Here is an 18785-nt window from a genome sequence, read left to right as displayed (position 1 = left end):
GCAGGAATGCCTTGGGTCCTGAGCCCGGAGTCAGGGAGTCTCCAGGATTAATAGCACGGGGCGCGGAGGGAGAGGGAGGGAAAGCGCTGTAAAGGTCAACAGAGGAGGGGGAGGGTGACTGGAGTCAGTGGGACAGGCGGGAAGGTGCCAAGGGTCGTCAGCACGATGGTCTGGCCTGCAGCTGGTGGAGATGTTCCCAGGAAAGAAGGGGGTTGGCTGTAGTGTGCGTGAACAGCGTTGGAGGGGGTGCCAGGTGGACCCACCACACGGTGGGGTGTCTAAGGGAGTCTCATTTGGTGCCATGCCTGGGGCATACGGCTAGGCGAGGGTCAAGCTGGCAGGAGGACCCAGGAGCAGCTGCACAGGACCCGAGGGAGCAAGTGGAGAGGAGGCTACAGAAAGCTGCAGGGGAGGCCTGGGAGGGGGTACCAGGGCGCCGGGCAGGTACTCGGACTGCCCCAACCCGGGCAGCGTCCAAACGACTGGGAAAGGGAGGGAGCCCCGGCCCGCAGCACAGGAAGGAGCCTGCCGCCTTCTGATTGGCTCTCAGCGACAGCTCGCCCCGCCCCCCGCCAGGGCTCATTGGACGCCGCGAGAGGGGCGGGGCCTGGCTGGCAGTGACCCTGAGACACCTCGGCTTCCTTCTCTGCCCCCAGAACATGGATGCAAGCAGAGAGCTGCACAAAAGCCCGTCCCCACGAGCAGCGCTGGCTTTGGGGCTCGGGGCCGGCAAAGGGCCGGGTCTCACGTCTCACGACCCACAGTCCCAAGCCCAGGCTGGCATCCTGGCCAGGCGCCCCAGCCCTCCCCGCCCAGGGCACCTCATTCACCACAGCCTCGGCCTGTCCCCCCTGGGTACCTGGGTGCCCTGACGGAGGCTCCGGCCATCAACTCTTCCTATGTAAGAATTAAACTCCCTAAGCCCTGAGGCTGCAAGGGCCGTGCCACAGCCCTGCCACTTCCACCTGCGTGTCAAGTCCAGCAAGGTCTCCTCCAAAGGACCCAGCAGTGACAGAGACGGTAAGGTCAATGTTAACCACATTTCGCACTGATGGAAACAGCTTCTTGTTCTCTGTTCTAAATCTGAACTTACATAGCAAAGCGAACTAGCCGAGGTCACATATGCTTCACACACTGGGGCTCCAGGGCAATTCTGGGAGAGTAGGCTGCGTTCCATGTCCCGCCGGGGCAGCCGTAGGCCAGCAGCCCAACAGGGCATGCAGTAAAAATGTTTATTGTTACTCGTCTGGAGGATACAGCAACGGAGAGAGGTGAGGAAACGGACACCCCAACTCGGAAGCGCGGAGTTGGGGTGCGCCCACAGCCGCGTGGGAGGCAGCTCCAGGTGTCGGGCCTGGACCCGCCTCCCTGCTCCTTAAGGGCAAGTGCCACAAGCAGAGAAGCGAGGAAGGAGGGCGTGAAGGCTTAGCAGCTGCTAGCGTGCAGGGGGACCAGAATGGGCAAAGCAGGCAAGGCCGGCGGCGCCCCAGCCAACCGCCCAGGGCAGGGCACAACACAAAGGGGATCTGGAGGTAGGCTTTTTCTTCGAGTTAAAAAACAGGCACATGATCCAATGCTTCCCCAAGGCCCCACACCGCCGGCCTGGCCCCCCGCATATCCCGTGTCCCCCACAAAACCAAAGGGAATAAGGAGGGGAGGCAGAAGATGGGGACTTCCTCCAGAGACCCCTTGAGCGAGCCAGGGGTGTGCAGGATGAAGCTGCCACCCCCTTGGGGTGAAGCCGGCCAAGGGCCCCGGGCAGGAGGGTGACTGGGCACATCCAGGCAAGGTGAGGCGAGCTCCTTGGAGCTGTGAGGCCTCAGCGGGCAGGTGCCCAGTTGCCCCTGGTGATACCCAGCCCAGCCCAGCAGCCACGGGGAGGCTGGAAGACCCTGGGGACCAGGGCAGAAGCCGAGCCGAGAGGAGGCAGTGGCTCCCTACCCCTTCCTGGGGGTCTCTGCTGCACCCTGGGGAGAGCAGGACCCAGGCCCAAGGCAAGCCACGTGAATGCCCTTCATGGCAAGCAGAGAAGCTGGCCACATCCTCGCTGGGGGCAGCACTGCCCCTCAGCCTGCTGCTGCCCAAGGCAGGCTGGCACACCACCCTGAGGTTCTCTGGACATGAGAGGAGGAAAAAGGGGGGTAGGCAAGGAGGGTGGAAGAGAGACAGCCCTGGACGGGTGGGGCTGGGCGGCCCATCAGGAGGCGTGCTGGTTCTGGTAGATGGAGGCTTTCTCCTTCAACAGGTCCAGACACAGGTGGCAGCTCCAACTTCCTGCAGGGGAGAGGGGAGAGGAGTCAGGGGGCTGCACGCCGAGCCGGGCCCGGCTGTGGCTGAGCTCACAGCCACCCACGCAGGCAGGAGGCTCTAGGTTCCCAAGCACTGGGCAAAGTCCTTCTCCAGCAGGACAAAGCAGTGGTGACCAGCAGAGCCCTCTGGGCCCTGTTCCAGCAGAGGCTCCCCTAATGGACAAGGGGTACATGGTGCCCCAGGGCTGTTCCTCACAGGCCCAAAGGTTGGAACAAGACCTGGTGCGCTCCGGCATCCCATATGGGCACCTGTTCATGTCCCAGGTGCTCCACTTCTGATCCAGCTCCCTACTAATGCACCTGGCAAAGCAGCGGACAATGGCCCTAGGGCTTGGCACCTGTGCCCACTGGGAGGCCCAGAGGAAGCTGCCCACCCCTGGCTGTTACTGCCATTTGGGTGGCAAACCAACAGACAGAAGAAAGACCCTTTTCTCTTCCTTATTCATATTTTCCAATAAATAAGAATATTTTAATAAATAAAATCTAAGAAATCTTGTAAAAGTAAAACTCCACACTATTCTTTAAAAATAGTACCTAAAAACATTTTAAAAACGTGAAAACTGGTACTGGTGCAATAGCTCAACTGGCTAATTCTCCATTTCTAAGAGGTAGGACTCCATATGGGTGCAGGTTCCTATTCCAGCTGCTCTACTTCCCATTCAGCTCCCTGCTTGTGGCCTGGGAAAGCAGCTGAAGATGCCCAAAGCCTTGGGATCCTGTACCAATGTGGGAGACCTGGAAGAAACTCCTGACCCCTGGCTTTGTATTGGCTCAGCTCTGGCTGGTGCCACCATTTGGGGAGTGAACCAGTGGACAGATTATTCTCTGCATCTCTGTAAATCTGACTTTCTGATAATATAAATAAATATTAAACAAACAAAAAAAGATAGAGAAACTGCTATGCGCTGCTTAACTCCTCAGATAGCCACCAGGATTGGGACTGGGTCAGGCAAAGCCAGGAGCCCAGAGAGTCTCCCAGGTCTCCCACATGGAGACCTCTTTCCCAGGTGCCTTAGCAGGAAACTGAATAAGAAATGGAGAATCGGGCCCGGCGCGGTGGCGCAGTGGTTAAGGTCCTCGCCTTGCACGCCCGGGATCCCATATGGGCGCTGGTTCTAATCCCGGCAGCCCCGCTTCCCTTCCAGCTCCCTGCCTGTGGCCTGGGGAAGCAGTCAAGGACGGCCCAAAGCTTTGGGACCCTGCACCTGTGTGGGAGACCTGGAAGAGGCTCCTGGCTTCGGGTTGGCACAGCATCGGCCATTGCGCTCACTTGGGGAATGAAACATCAAACGGAAGATCTTCCTCTCTGTCTCTCCTCTCTGTATATCCGCCTTTCCAATAAAAATAAAATAAATCTTTAAAAAAAAAAAAAAAGAAATGGAGCATTCAGGACTTCAACCGGTTTCCTTACAGAATGGTACTGATGCAGACAACTACTGGACTTGACGGCCAGCCCAGCCCCACCCGCAGCTGCCTTCTCCTCCCAGGGGATCCCACATGAAGTCAGCGGCCGATTTTGAAGGAAATAAGTCTGCTAGGCTTCCAAAGCCAAAGTACAAGCTGAGCATGAGCAGCCAAGCACCCTTCGCAGCTGTAATGGATGCATGGGCTCCTGCACACCCCCTCCACTTCTCCCATAGGCACAGCTGGCCCACATCCTCCACACCCAGCACCTGCATCCTCCGGAGCGAGCCCCAGGCTGCTACAGAAGCTGAGGTGATTTCTGAAGAGCAGCCATCAGTGTGAGGGGTAGAGAGACAAAGGTGCGCCCCAGACCCTCTCTCCTCCACACTGGGAAGGCAAGGGAGACGACAGGAACACCAATCCAGCAGGCTCAGAGAGCTGAAATGAGCCACACCATAGCAAGCTACCTGCTAAGGGTCCTGGATGGGCTGGAGAAGATAAATGGCCCTTAGGGGTGCCTGCTCTCGCCCCAGGCTGGCCATGTTCTCCGCCTGTGAAAGTAACTGAGGATCATGGGACAGAGGCTAACCTCCCGGGGCCAAACGCTCGGCCTGAGCCAAGCTGCCTCTCCCTATGCCGGAGATGACGGTCACGTGAAAACCAGAGCTCACTGCGCACTCCACTAGCCCTTTCCCACTCACCCTCAGGGGGCTCCGACATGGACGGGGTGAGGCAGTACATGTGGTAGCCACGGTCACAGTCATCACAGAAGAGCAGCTGGTCCTGCAGGAGGCAGAGGAGGGAAAGAGGCTGATTGAGCCAAGCACCCCAGGCCAGGGAGTGGTGGACAGCCTGGGTGTCTCTGCTGTCCACCTCCACCCTAGACCTGTCCTTCCTCACTTGGACCCTAACCTGGCTCCAAATGCCCCCACTACAGCCCCCTGTCCTTAGGAAAGAAACTGCAAGTAAAAAAAAAACAACTTTGGGGCTAGTGCCATGGTACAGTAGGTTAAGCCTCTGACTGCATAAGGGTGCCAGGTTCATGTCCCAGCTGCTCCACTTCTGACCCAGCTCCATGCTTATGGCCTGGGAAAGCTTGGACCCCTGCCCACGAGCCCCAAATAAATCAATCTCAAGACAAAACAAAACCTCAAACAAATCTCTCTCAAACAAAACCCTCAACAGCATCCAGACATGTCACCCTGGCAGGGTCCCTCCCACAGACACATCCCCCCCCATGCTCCCAGCTCAGGGAAGGTTCTAGCTGGTCACCCAGTTTTCCTCATCACATCCCAGCCTTGCCAACACGCCAGGCTGACCCTGAAGCCAAGCCTTTCTGAGCGTGCTCCCTCACCAGCCCTCCGGCCACAGCTCTGGATCATCTACTTTGCAACACCCAGAAAAGTCACCTCTGCTGACAAATCCAGGTCACTGCTCTCCTGTTCTAGCATCACACACCCGCTCCCCTCTCCTTTCTCTGGACTACCCCCACAGGAGACCCAAGTCCATGAAGACAGGGCCTGCTTCAGGACACTGCCTGGCACTCTGTCTGCCAGCCTCAGCCCACGCTCTGCCTGGTGCAGCAGGGGTCTGGCCGAAGGAGCTGGCTCCCTCACAAGTCCGCAGAGGACCGCGGGGGTGGGGGGACCAGGCCACGCACGTCATTCTCGGAGGTGCCACAGATGTTGCAGCACTTGCACTCGATGCACTGCCAGCGGTAGGTCTTCACGGCCGCCATCATCACGGGGGTGAACTGGAGGCAGGACGGGTGCCCTGTGGGGAGGAAGCCATGTGACAGGCCACGGGGAGTGGCCGAGGAAAGCAGCCATGAGCCGAGCACAGCCCTGAGGCTCACAGCCGAGGGTCCGCAGGGCCTGGGGGCCAAGGTACCTGAGCGGCCACAATCGGAGCAGGACACCAGCTCCTCGGGCTGGCCCGTCTTCTTGTTGATCTTGGAGTCCCCCAGGCAGAAGTCGCAGTAGTTGTTGGGCAGGGCCAGTCCATCGGGACCCTTCTTTGCTGCAGACAGGAAGTGAAGAGTTTTCACAATGTAGCAGCGAGGCAGTGTCTCCCGGCGCAGGCAGAGCACCCCCCAACATTTCCGCTTACCTTTCTGCTCCTCGCACCTCTGGGAGACAGGGGTGGGAGGCTGCGAGTCCTCCTTGTCCTCGCCTTCCTCCTCAGCCAAGTGGGAATGGGCGTAGTGATAACTGAGGCCGGGTCGGTTCTTGTAGCGTTTGCCGCAAACTGGGTGGAGATCACAGGTGGCCATGAGGCTCGGCGACTCTCCAGTGCCACCTGCCAGCGGGGAGCTCCAGCCGAGGGGTGCCCCATGTGCCATCCCTGGCAGCCTGGCGCTGAGAGTGCAGGCCCAGGAGTGCTCAGTCTCCAGGACCCTCCCCTCTAACCCACCTCCCCACTCACTGTTCTTCCGGGGGGCTTTAAGGGGCTTAGCCCTTGTGGCATCACCACCTGCCCTGGGAACGGAGAGTGCCTGGGGAGCACCAGGGTAGCCAAGGGTAGATCACCCCCTCTCACTCAGCTCACGCGGCAGCCACACACAGCCCTCTACACACCCAGGAGCCCACAGCTGCCAGCGGCTAACAGAGCAGGGCTAGGGCTCGTGCAGACGACCTGCCAACGGAGTGGGCAGGGGTTGCTAGACCTCAGCAAGTACAGGTGTCTCCCACACCGGTGCCCTGCCCAGCCTCTGCCAACCAGCCAAGAACACAGATGCCCACGTGGTGGCTTGCCATTGTGAACAGTGACATCAAGAATGCTAAGGGAGCCCGAGAGGAGGGGCGGGCGGAGCACACCCACTGAGCCCTGGGTGTCTGCTTCTGGGAAGGGCAAGCAAGTGGAATGGCTGGGAGCAGGCTCCTGACAAGGTTCTCAAAGCCACCCCATGCGCTGGGCCGAGGGGCCGGGAACAGCAAGTCCGCGGGACCAAGCAACACTAGGGGCAGCTCTGGGACTGAGGAATGGGATACTGCAAAGCCCATGGCTCCTACGCCCACACCACTGCAGAGACTTGAACCAGCGTCACAGGACACAAGAAAGGCAGGTGGACAAGGGAGGAGGGAAAAGGGACAGGAAACCAAAAGTCTGAAAAGTGGAGAGAGCTACCTCTCTGGGGCGCTTTCGAGGTATGCTTTTGTTTGAAACTATCTGAAAGACAGAAAGAAAAGTCATGAGAATGCCTTGATACACTCGCGACAGGCACGCGGGCGGCAGGAGAGCGAGCACACCGGAGAGAGGCCCCAGTGGCAGGGGGCTCCCAGGGTGGGGGGTGGGGACAGAGCGGGGAGAGCTGGAGGGAGGGCAAGGAAGACAGACAACCACAACTCAGTGCCGCCCGTGGGGCCCCGGCTTCACGGCCACCAGCAGACCTGCAGCTGCCCCAGCACCCCACCAAGGCCACCGCACCTCTCCCAGAGCACGCCGGGCCCACAGGGCACCAGCCAGCAGGCGGCACAAGAGCCCAGGTTTGCTTTACTTCTTGGCGACGACCCCCCACCCCCTGCGTGGAGCTGGGTCCGGGCCAGGACCCACCCGCTCCTGGGGCACTCACTGTCGCAGGCGTAAGGCTTGTCGCGGTCTTCCAGGACAGACGCATCCAGCTTCTTCCGGGCGCTGCCCACACCCTTACTCTGTCAGCAAGAGAAAAGGCGCCTTAGGATGCCTGGCCTGAACAGCTGCACTCCTGCCAGGGACTGCGACCTCACTCCAGAGGCAGACAACCCCAAGAAATAAAACACAGGGCTAGCGCCAACTGGCTGACCCTCCACCTTCAAATGCTGGGATTCCATGTGAGTGCCAGTTGATGTCTCCACTGTTTCATTTCCCGTCTAGCTCCCTGCCTGTGGCCTGGGAAACCAGCACAGGATGGCCAAAGTCCTTAGGGCACTCTCACAGGGGAGACTCAGAAAAAGCTCCTGGTTCCTGGCTCCAGATCAGCTCAGCTCTGGCCATTGAGGCCACTTGAAGAGTGAACCAGTGGACAGAAGATCTTTGTCTTTCCTCTCTGTAATCTGCCTTTCCAATAAAGATAAGTCTTTAAAAAAATAAGTAAATAGAGCTCAAAACAAAAACAAGAAGCAGGGGCTAGTGCTGTGGCACAGCGGATCAACTACTGCCTGAAAGGCCAGAACCCTATATAGGTCTGATTCAAGTCCCAGCTGCTCACTTCTGATCCAATCTTGTGCTAACGTATATGGGAAAGCAGAAGGAGATGGTCCAGGACCAGGATGGAGCACCAGGCTCCCGGCTTCGGCCCGGCCCAGCCCTGGCCATCGCACTCTCTGGGGCGTGAACCAGTGGATCGAAGATCTCTACGTGTACTTTTCAAATAAACCCATTTTTACACTCAGCCTTCTCACCTTGGACTTGCCTTTGCCCCGTCGCTTCGGAGTGTCCTCTTCATAGTCCTCATCATCAAGGTCATCCAGGAAGTCCTCCGGCTCCAGTATCCGCTGGGTGGGCAGTTTAAAGAGGAGCAAACCCCAAAGTTCTCGCATGAAACTGGCTGAGGTACCCAGACCCACCCTCCTGGGGCCCAGCCCTACCCTGCTGGCTTCACTCTGCCCCACAGCCCCCGCAGGCAGACAGGCACCCTCACATCCCCCGCAGCCCGAGAGGCCTCCTACCTTCCGGGCGCGACTGTTGGTCACCGGAAACTCGCCCAGACTGTCGTCGTCAGCACGGGGGTCGGGGGCACCTCGCTTCTCCAGAGGGTCGGTGCGCAGCAGGGCCTCCAGGCTGCTGCCATCCTGAGGGATGAGGCCCTCCTTCTTCAGGGTCTGCTCCGCATCTGCCGAGAGCAGGACTTGGAGGGGCCTGCAGGACCTGCCCGCACATCGGGCTGCCCTGGGTACCGCAGCTGGCCGGTTCCCTGGCTCTCCTGCCAAGCTGAATGCTCAACGGGAGGCAATAAAGGCCCCTCCTCCAGAGCAGTGGAGAGCCAACCCTGGCTCTGGGGCATCCAGCACCTGCAGCTCAGAGGGGGAGGGGCCTTACCAGGTTTGATAGATGGGAAAGAAAGTCGGGGATCTTCAGGGGGGTGGGCTCGCCGCTTTTTCCGCCAGCGCCGGGCAGGGTACGAGTACAGCTGACCTGAGGCTAAGCCTGTGGGAGGAAGGGAAAGCAGTGGAGCCCTAACTAGCACCTTCCAGCGAGCAGCTCGTGAGTGGGAGATGCAGAGGCACAGGCAGAGCCAGCCCCCATACCTCCCCAAGCCCTGTGGGCTTCCACGTGGCAGCATACAGACACTGGCCCTGCCAGCTCCGTTCTCCTTAGGCATTCGGGCCACAAGGGAAAGCCCCCTCACCTGGCCCCCGATGCCGTTTCTCCATCCAGATGTAGCAGTTGCTCTGGGCAACTCCGGTCTGGGAGTCCAGGAAGGGGAGGCGCACGCTGCGCTCAGCGCAGAGGCGGGCATTGTAGCTGTGGCACTGCTCCATGGCATCCTTGTAGTACTGCTCCCCGAGGCTGGCAATGACACAGAAGCCAGGGTGGGTGTTGCGGCTGCTGGGCCAGCTAGACGCCAAGGCCCCCTGCCCGCCCCACCACCCATGCTGCCATGAGGAGTATGACCTGCCCAGTCTGGATCCAATTCACTACCATGGCCCACAGGCTTCTGCGGGAGCACCCCTGTGCTGGTGGCTTCAGTTCAGGGGCTGGCTCCCCAACATGCATGGATTGGAAGCCCGAGTCAGCCCGTCCAGGAGCCCCAACCAGACATCCTGGGGCGTCTCATACTTCACACACTACAGTGTATCTACAAAAACAGGAAGGCAGCCCTAGGATGCTGGACCAGACAATTACCTAGAAAACTACAGCAAGGAAAAAAAGGGGTCTAGTCTCCAGGGGGTGAAGCGGGGCAAACAAACTGTTTTTTTAAAGATTTCTTTATTTTTATAGTAAAATCAGATATACAAAGAGGAAGATCTTCCGTTGGATCGTTCACTCCCCAAGTGACCTCAATGGCCAATGCTGTGCCAGTCCAAAGCCAGGAGCCAGGAACTTCCTCCAGGTCTCCCACACGGGTGCAGGAACCCAAGGCTTTGGGCCGTCCTCGACTGCTTCCCAGGCCACAGGCAGGGAATTGGGATGGGAAATGGAGCCGGACTAGAACCAGCACCTATGTGGGATCCTGGCACGTTCAAAGCGAGGACTTTAGCTGTTAGGCGATGGTGCCGGGCCACCCCACTGTTTATTTGAAAGGAAGAATGAGAGAGGGAGAAAAGGCAGAGCGAGCAAGAAAGATTTCCCATTAGCTGGTTCACTTCCCAAATGGCCACAGAGACCAGACTGAAGCCAGGAGGGCTTGGCATGATGGCTCACTAGCTAAATCCTCCCCTTGCAAGTGCCAGGATTCCATATGGGAGCCTGTTCGTGTCCCAGCTGCTCCACTTCCCATCCAGCTCCCTGCTTGTGGCCTGGAAAGCAGTCGAGGACGGCCCAAAGCCTTGGGACCCTGCACCCGCGTGGGAGACCTGGAAGAAGCTTCTGGCTTCTGATCAGCTCAGCTCTGGTCATTGTGGCCATTTGGGGAGTGAACCAGTGGACAGAAGATCTTTCTGTCTCTCCTTCTCTCTGTAAATTGGTCTAATAAAAAATAAATCCTTTTTAGAAAATCAAGACTAAAGCTGGCAGTCAAGCACCTGAGCAGAAATCTGCTCCGTCCAGTGAGATGCGGTGGTGGCGTGCATGTCTGTGTGTGTAAGCACACGTGTCTGTGCGTGTGTGTCCTGAACTGATTTCAAGTAGCGGCTTCAGATGGACCTCAATGCCCGCCCCATTTTCTTATTTTAATTAGGTATTGAGCCAACAAATCTATGCTCATTTTTTATTCAATGGGAAACACCCGTGAGTACCCCAAGCTTGTCACACACTTTACTGATTTATTGTCATTTTATTGAAATGGCAGAGGCAGAGCTCCCACCCGCTGGCTGACTCCCCACAGGCCTACAACAGAACTCCGGAGTGCAGTGCTGCGACTGGCCCCCCATGCAGGAGGCCCTCCAGGGCGGGACCAGAACCCTGGCACTGCGACACAGCATGGGAGCATCGCCCAGCATCATGCCTGTCGTACGCCACACTGTCCCCACTAGGCTGCAGTGTGGACCACTGCAGGCATGAAGTCTCTGCACTCCAAGGCCACTGTAGGACCTTCCCCTCTTCCACAAACCAGGCACACAGGAAGCTGCTGCAACTCCAAAAGCTTCAACAAATCTGAACAAACTCCTTAAAAACCTGGGCACCTGCACAGAGCCAGGAGTTGTCAGCTCCTAAACACCACACACTCAAAACCAGGTCCCCCAAGCTCCATGGTGACGTAGGTTAATCTGCAGTTCGTCTTAAACCCTCTGCAGGCGAGGGCAGAGGTGACTCGTGTCTCCCAGTCTCCCCACTCACCAGGGAGATGTCAGGGACACCAGTGGCCCTGGACCCGGAGTAGAATCTTCTGGCCAGGGCTGGCACATGGGCACAGCCAGCTAATCCTGAGCCTGCAACACCAGCATCCCATACAGGAGCTGGTCCACGTCCCGGTGCTACACGTCATGGCCCTTGCACCCACGTGGGAGACCTGAGGGTAGCTCCTGGCTCCTGACTGCCCAGATCCAGCCATTGTGGTCATTTGGGGAATGAACCAGCAGGTGGAAGATCTCTCGCTGTCTCCTTCTCTCTGTAACTCTGACTTTCAAAAACAAAACAGGGGGCCTGGTGTGATGGCACAGTGGTTAAGGTCCTCGCCTTGCACGCCCGGGATCCCATATGTGCGCTGGTTCTAATCCCGGCAGCCCCGCTTCCCATCCAGCTCCCTGCCTGTGGCCTGGGAAAGCAGTCGAGGACGGCCCAAAGCTTTGGGACCCTGCACCTACATGGGAGACCTGGAAGAGGCTCCTGGCTTCGGACTGGCATAGCACCGGCCGTTGCTTGGGGAGTGAATCATCGGATGGAAGATCTTCCTCTCTGTTTCTCCTCTCTGTATATCTGCCTTTCCAATAAAAACAAAATAAATCTTTTTTTTAAAAAAAAAAAATAACCAACGGGAACCCCGCTTCTCTTCCACAGATCCGGAAACCCACAAGCACTGGTATGAGGGGCCTACGTCCGTGAGTGACTGGAGCTGCCCGCAGGTGGGAGTGGCCCCTTTCCAGTCCTCCTGCCTAGAGGGAAACAGGATAAACAGGGCCCGTGGGTGGGCGGGGCCTTTGTTTCCCGATGCGGACTGGTTCTGGTGTCTGATTCAGCCAAGGTCAGAAGATATTCTCCCATCAGTTTGTGAGGGATGCTGCTCTGTGCTCAGGAGTAACAGGGCCGGGAACCTGGTGCGCACTCCGGCTCCTTTGGCAAGGTATTTCTGTTTCTTTTTAAGATTTATTTATTTTTATTGACAAGTCGGATATACAGAGAGGAGGAGAGACAGAGAGGAAGATCTTTCATCTGTTGATTTACTCCTCAAGCAACAGCTTGAGCCGCATCAATCCAAAGCCAGGAGCCCAGAATCTCTTCCGGGTCTCCCACACGGGTGCAGGGTCGCAAGGCTTTGGGCCGTCCTCAACTGCTTTCCCAGGCCACAAGCAGGGAGCTGCACGGGAAGTGGGGCTGCCAGGATTAGAACTGGCGCCCATATGGGATCCTGGCACATGCAAGGCAAAGACTTTAGCCACTAGGCTACTGCATCGGGCCCTGGCAAGGTATTTCAAGTCGAAGTCATTCCCTTCCCAATCAGTCAGCAGCCACACTATTTTGTGCTGTTATTTTATTTAGTAAAGATTTCTTCAAGGGGGAAGGGGTTTCAATCCTGATCTCAGAGTAAAACAGAGAATTTACAAATAAGAAAATTCTTCCAGACAAGCTGTAGGACGGAAAGATGAGGTGGTGGTTGGGACACTGATGGGTAACCCCAGGTGCTGGAAGACTGGGGACACACCCCTGCACGGGAGGAGGACGGTCCCCCTAAAGGGGCCACTGCCCCCCACAGCTACACCTGAGAACACTGGATTCTCCTGACCGACCTGAGCATGAGGGCCGATGACCTTCAGTCCCCAGAGTGCCTTACAGAGCTGTGGCAAGGCTCGTCTCACTGAGAGTAACCAAGCCCACAGCATGTTTCTCACGATCCTTGGTCAGCGCCAAGTGAAGGCAATGATTTACAGCTTTAAGAAAGGCTGCTGCATTTAAATGGGCATCCTCTTTCCTTACAAGGCTATGTGCAAGGGTAGGTGCTGTTAAGTCTCCCACCATCAAGAGCCCCCCCATGCACAGCCCTCAAATCAGGGGTGGGGGCAGCCCCAGCACTCCCATCTGGTACAGGAGGATTTCCAGGTCGGAACTTGGTTCTGTTCTGGAGCTAAGCAGCCTGTCTGCCATCAAGGAAGCACAAGCAGGGACGGGAGGAGGACACAAAGAAACGAGTCAGGAAGGATGTGAGTACGCGGATGGTGCATCCATAGCAGCAGCGCTGAGGGGAGGACCGTGCGTGCATCGGCTTGGGGCAGGAGTGGGCAGATCCCAGAGCGAAATGATAGTGTAGGAAAAACCCACAAGAGAAAGCACTTAGCTTAATGGAAGTGAGAACGAGCACTGTGGGAAAAAAGGGCTCTAAGGGAGGGGAGACTTACCCTTAAAACCAAAGGCTCATGGGAAGTGGGGGGTGCACCTCCCGACCCACCAAGCCCACCAAGCAAGCCAGCCGAGTACTTCGCAGGCCGTGGCCCTGTCCTCCAGCCGGGCACCGTTAGCCACGGGTATTATCAGCGTCGGTCCCCAAGCCGGCTCCACACCCCGGTCCTCCCGCATCTTCACGCAGCAGGTGCAGGCCAGACCCCAGGTTCCCAACGATGGTGTGCATGCATCCACCTCCACTCTGTTACAAACCTGGCTTCGCACGGTGGACATCGCGACACACCGATGATGTCCACCCAGACGCCGATTCACTCCCCCACGCACCCACCCAACTTCTTCCCTCCCAGGAGTAGTTGAGAGTCCCGCGGCCCCGGCTCCCCCGACCCTCCCCATCGGCCACTCGCAGCCCTGGGCCCCCATCCTGTTCTGCGGGCACCGGCCGTGGGGCCGCCCGGGTCCTGAGCCCGGAGGAGCTCGGGGAGAAGCAGCTCCGGGCGCGGGGTCTCCGCCTGCAGCCAGAGCGCGGGCTCCCGTGTGCCTCCCCAAGTTTCCAAAGAAGCGCAACGTCTTCTCGAAGTCCCCCTCCCCCCGTCCTCCTCCGCACCTGGGAGTGGCCACAAGGCCGTCCCGGGCACGCCTCCCTCCTCCTTCCCGGTCGCCGTGTCCCTTCCCGCAGCGCTCCTGACTCTCTAGGCCCCCCTCACAAGATCTCCCAGCCCAGGAGAGAAAGAGACGGCCACTCACAGCTTCACTACATTCTCCACCACAGCCGCCATCTTCCCAGCTCCTCTCCCTCAGGCCGGGAGGGCCCGAAACCCGCAGTGCGCAGGCGCAGAGGCCGCACAGGGGACACCGGTTCCTCCAGTCGCTCTGCGCACGCGCCGGGGCCGCACGGCGGTTCCCCTCCGCCCCGCCTGCCCTCTGCGCATGCGCCGCTCGGGAGTGCACAAGCGCGCGCGTCGTTCTTGCCGCGGGGGCCACGGGCGCGCCATCTCTGCCACTGAGGGGAGCCAGGGAGAAGGCGAAGCTTGGCCAAAGCTAGGCGCTCCAGAAGTGTAGTGTCTGTCCGCTCACCTCTCTGACCTTCAATGTCTTGGTTGACCTTGGGCCCTCACTCTCGGGTGCAGTGCTGGCGGGTGGGTGGCCCCGGGTAAAAGTGGGGTGCATTTTGGAGAGGGGGACGCGGACGACGTCCGGAGCTAGGCAGTTCTTGCGGCCTGGGCTGTCGTCCTCTGAGTTACCGAACTTGGACACTGGCCTGGGCCTCTCCTGTGGCCCTCCACATCTGGGTAGTTATACATCCTATTTTATTTTGGAAGATTAATTTTTATTTGAAAGGCAGATTTACAGAAAGCGAAAGTCTCCTGTCTGCTGGCTCACTGCGCAAATGGCCACAATGGCCAGAGCTGAGCAGATCTGAAGCCAGGAGCTTCTAGCGGATCAGTGACGCTGACGCGGGTGCAGGGTCCCAAGGCTTTCCAGGCCACAGGCAGGGAGCTGGATGGGAAGGGGAGCAGCCGGGATTAGAACCAGCATCTATATGGGATGCTGGCGCTGCAGGTAGAGTATTAGCCTATTGAGCGACCACTCTGGCCCCTGCCCCCATGTTTTACATTTCAGAATTACCAGGCCACTTCTTCCCAGCACTGTGTTGTGGTCCTGCGTGGGGCTGGTGGAGTTTTGCCATGACACTAGCCCCTACACTGTCGCAGTGTTGGGTCTCTGCTGTGTGATAATAAATCCCAGAGATGACCCTGTGGGGCCCAGAGCTATCCAAGCTGACGGCCGACCAGAGGTCAACATTGTGTGTGGGGCAAGGCTGAGCGCCTGCTGTCCTCTCTGCTCTGGCTTACCCTTAGCTCATGCCCACTGTGAGAGGCAGCCGGCAGCTTGGAGCATGGCACCTCTGCAGCATGTGGGAAGTGACCCAGTCTGATGGAAGAGGTCTCTCTGCCTTTGAAACACAAATAAGTTTCAAAAAGTATGCCAGCACCGAAGTTTACCTGCCAGCCCTCTGGCCCCAGGACCCCGCCAATCCGTGCCTCTGTGACCGCGGGGTGACAACATAGGGAATGATTCTCAGACACATCTCATTGAACCCAAGAGGGCCAAGTTCGAGAGCAAAGCTGTCCGGTTGCGCAAGAGAGACGTGACTGCAGGTGGGTGGAGGTCAGAAGCCCAGTGGCAGCTGCGCGTTTGTTGTCTTCCTGGTAATTCAGCCGCGCACTCCACACTCCTCCGGTGGGAAGTTGGAATTTCAAAGCAGCCCTGATTTGCAGGTAGCCTGAGCAGGGCACGAGAAGCAGCACCGACAGCTTTCAGTTCTCCCAAGAAACGACGGGCTGGGGTGCGCTGGGGGGAGGGGTGGAGGCAGGGTGCAGCCTCAGGCGGTGACCGCTAACAGTAACAAGCATGAAGCCGCTCAAAGTTGGGGGACCCGCGGGAGGAACAGTTCCACCAGGGGCTGCAGTGGAGACCTCTCTAAACCCCGATCTGGGATCAGTAGGGTTGTGGCACCGCCCTTAGCCAGGGAAGGACAGACTTGCGCTTAGAGAATCCCCTGGTCGGGCTCATGTCCAGGTAGTTAAGGGGAGGCCGTTCCTGCTTGGGGATTTGATTCCAGGGGAGAGTGGAGAGGCAAAGTTTACAAATGGTTGAAGAGATAACACCACACGTGTTACTGGGCCGATAGAGAAGGGCTGAGATCAGGGTTGAGTTCAAGATGCACAGCGGTTGTTTTTTGTCCTGGGCCCGTTTACCGATCTGGAAAAATGTAACCGTGGACTTAAACTGTTTGCTTGACGCTTGGGTGGGGGGTAAGGACGGATAAAACCAAAGCCCAGAGTTTGCTCAGCGTGGGAAATCAGCCCGTCCAGCACTGACACGATGCCCAGGGACAGCCATCGCGGCAGGGTCGGGACAGGTGTGCATCCCATGTTGGAGTGACTTCCTGGATCCCGGCCACCCCGCTCTCGATTAGCCGATGTCCTCCCTGGGGGGCAGCAGGTGGTAGGTAGCAAGAACTCCGCATTTGGAGAGAAAGCTTGCACATGGAAGAGCTGCTATCACTGTTTAGGCATTGTCTCTCTTGTCTCTCTTTGGCACTCCATTCTTTAAAAAAAAACAGTGGGCCTGATGCAGTAGCCTAGCAGCTAGAGTTCACCTTGCATTTGCCAGGATCCCATAAGGGCGCCAAATCTAATCCCATCAGCCCCACTTCCCTTCCAGCTCCCTGCCTGTGGCCTGGGAAAGCAGTCGAAGACGGCCCAAAGTCTCGGGACCCTGCGTAGGAGAACCTGAGGAAGCTCCTGGCTTCAGGTCGGCTCAGCTCTGGCCATCTGGGGAATGAACTAACAGATGGAAGGCCCGTCTGTTACTCTGTGTGTATCTCTCTCTAAATAAATGCATATTTTTGAAAGATTTATTTGCTTTTATTTGAAAGACAAAATTATGGAGAAAAAGGCAGAGATCTTCCATCCACTGGTTAACTTCCTAAGTGACACCATAGTCAGAGCTGAGCCGATCTGAAACCAGGAGCCAGGAGCTTCTTCCAGATCTCTTGTGTGTGCGGGGGCCCAAGGACCCAAGGGGCCCAAGGACCTGGGCCGCCTGCTGCTTTCCCAGGCCACAAGCAGGGGCCGAACAGGAGCAGCTGTTGAACCACCATGCCAACCCCAAAGATATTTCTTACATTTACAAAAGAGAGATTTATTTATTTTTATTGGAAAGGCATATTTGCAGAGAGGAGGAGAGACAGAAAGATCTTCCATGTGTTGGTCCACTCCCCAAGTGGCCACAATGTCCAGAGCTGAGCTGATGTGAGGCAAAGAGCGTCTTCCAGGTCTCCCACACGGGTGCAGGGTCCCAAGGCTTTGGGCCGTCCTGGACTGCTTTCCAGGCCACAAGCAGGGAGCTGGGTGGGAAGTGGAGCAGCCGGGACTAGAACCTGTGCCCACATGGGATCCTGCTAGGGTACTGCACTGAGCCCCCAAGATATTTCTTACATAATTTACATAATTTGTGTCTGCACTGTTTCCCTCAACTCTCATGTATTTGATTGCTATTGACTTACAGCACGAATGCTTGCATGCAAATGATTAGATGGGGCTGGTGTCCCTATTATCCACTGCTATGACACAGCACCTGAGGCCAGGCGATTTATGAAGGAAAGAAGCGTCCTCTGGCTCACGGTTCTGGAGGTTGACAGTCCGCAGGCAGGGCCCTGGCCCTTCGCAGCTTCCATGGGGCCTCGTGCCACCTTAGCTCATGGCATAGTGCGGAAGGGCAGGGGCTCGTGCGGCTGCCACAGCCCCTCCTCGTGCCCACTGATGCAGGCAGGGCAGGTCACCCAGCCTGCAGGAAGTCTTCTGCATGAGCCTTGTAACAAGAAAGGCAACGGTCCTGCCCAACGGACAGAACGGACAGATGGCTTCCGAGTGGCCCCACGTCCCAGCCCCAGGCCCACGCCACTGCAGAGGCAAGCTGATTTCACAGAGAACAACCTGGACTCGGGTAACAGATGCACGAGGGATGGGGAGCAGGTTGAGCCAGGGTATCATTTTCTGTACGTGTTTGAGAAGCAAAGAGATAGATAGATTTTTTTTTTTTAAGAAAGAAAAAATAAATATCCCAGCCACTGGTTCCCTTCCAAATACCTGCAGCGGTGGGTCTAGGCTAGGAGTCAAGGATGTGAGTGACCTGGTCTCCCACCGAGGATCAGAGACCCTACCACTGAGCTGCCACCTGCTGCTTCCTGGGTGCCCAAGAGCAGAAAGCTGGAACCCAACGCAGGAATTGAACCTTGGGGCTCTGATGTGGCCCACAGGCAACTTTAATTTTTTATTTGAAAGAGCTACAGAGAGAGGAGGAGAGACCAAGAAAGAGATGTTTCACTTCTCAAATGGCTGCAGTGGCCAGAGCTGAGCTGATCTGAAGCCAGGAGCCAGGAGCTTCTTCTGGGTCTCCCACATAGGTACAGGCGCCCAAGCACTCGGGCCATCTTTTGTTGCTTTCCCAGGCGCATTGGCTGGGAGATAGACTGGAAGTGGAGCAACTGGAATTCCAGCCAGCACCTACAGGGATGCTGGTGTCACAGATGAAGGCTAAGTCACGTGTCGGTGGCTGTTGACATGTGACATTTGGACAGAAAGAGCTCGCTGCTCTGTAATAAGTCAGCTTATGCTTTTTTGAGGGTAAGCGGAATGAGGAAATGGACAAATGTTGAGTGTTGGGAAGATTGGTCTGGAAGACATTGGTCATTCTCTGACTGTTCAGCACATTCCCTCCCTGCTTGGGGAGATTTGTTTTGTGGGTGGAATTTGTGGGACTTGCAGCCTAATAAAGCCAGGGAGAAGGTCTTGCTCTCTCCCCAGTAAGGGAGCCTGTTGCCTTCCCATGGCAGGTGGCTAAACCCAGGGACAGAGGGTTGCAGTCCAGCAT

General features: G+C 57.4%; 1 protein-coding gene across 3 annotated transcripts; it reads right to left on the bottom strand.

Annotated features, from left to right (window-relative positions):
• Positions 1–1218: 1218 nt before the first annotated feature.
• DPF2 (double PHD fingers 2) lies at positions 1219–14220 on the bottom strand. Of its 3 annotated transcripts, XM_040970824.1 has the most exons (12): positions 14091–14183; positions 9040–9200; positions 8730–8837; positions 8360–8523; positions 8093–8185; positions 7285–7363; positions 6840–6881; positions 5823–5960; positions 5604–5732; positions 5374–5486; positions 4415–4496; positions 1219–2274 (listed from the first exon to the last, which is right to left on the bottom strand). In XM_040970824.1, exons 1-12 carry the CDS (start codon positions 14120–14122, stop codon positions 2198–2200), a joined length of 1218 nt encoding a protein of 405 aa, XP_040826758.1. In that variant the 5' UTR covers positions 14123–14183; the 3' UTR covers positions 1219–2197. The 3 variants fall into 3 exon arrangements, with proteins under 3 accessions (XP_040826758.1, XP_040826759.1, XP_040826757.1); XM_040970825.1 differs by lacking the exon at positions 6840–6881 and having other exon boundaries at positions 14091–14220; XM_040970823.1 differs by lacking the exon at positions 6840–6881 and having other exon boundaries at positions 5604–5960.
• Positions 14221–18785: the final 4565 nt, after the last annotated feature.

This window comes from Ochotona curzoniae, unplaced genomic scaffold (assembly GCF_017591425.1).
Source record: "Ochotona curzoniae isolate NIBS_2020 unplaced genomic scaffold, NIBS_Ocur_1.0 scaffold_4937, whole genome shotgun sequence".
Classification (NCBI taxonomy): domain Eukaryota; kingdom Metazoa; phylum Chordata; class Mammalia; order Lagomorpha; family Ochotonidae; genus Ochotona; species Ochotona curzoniae.
Note: the sequence above shows the minus strand (reverse complement) of the source record. Positions and strands in the feature narration are given on the sequence as shown.

Coding starts and splice junctions, on each gene's coding strand:
- DPF2 (XM_040970823.1), bottom strand. CDS start 14,122: ATGGCGGCTGTGGTGGAGAATGTAGTGAAGCT. Junction 5,487..5,603: donor CTCCGATTGTGGCCGCTCAG/GTACCTTGGCCC, acceptor TCCTCCCCACAG/GGCACCCGTCCTGCCTCCAG. Junction 4,497..5,373: donor GTGGCACCTCCGAGAATGAC/GTGCGTGGCCTG, acceptor TGCCTCCTGCAG/GACCAGCTGCTCTTCTGTGA.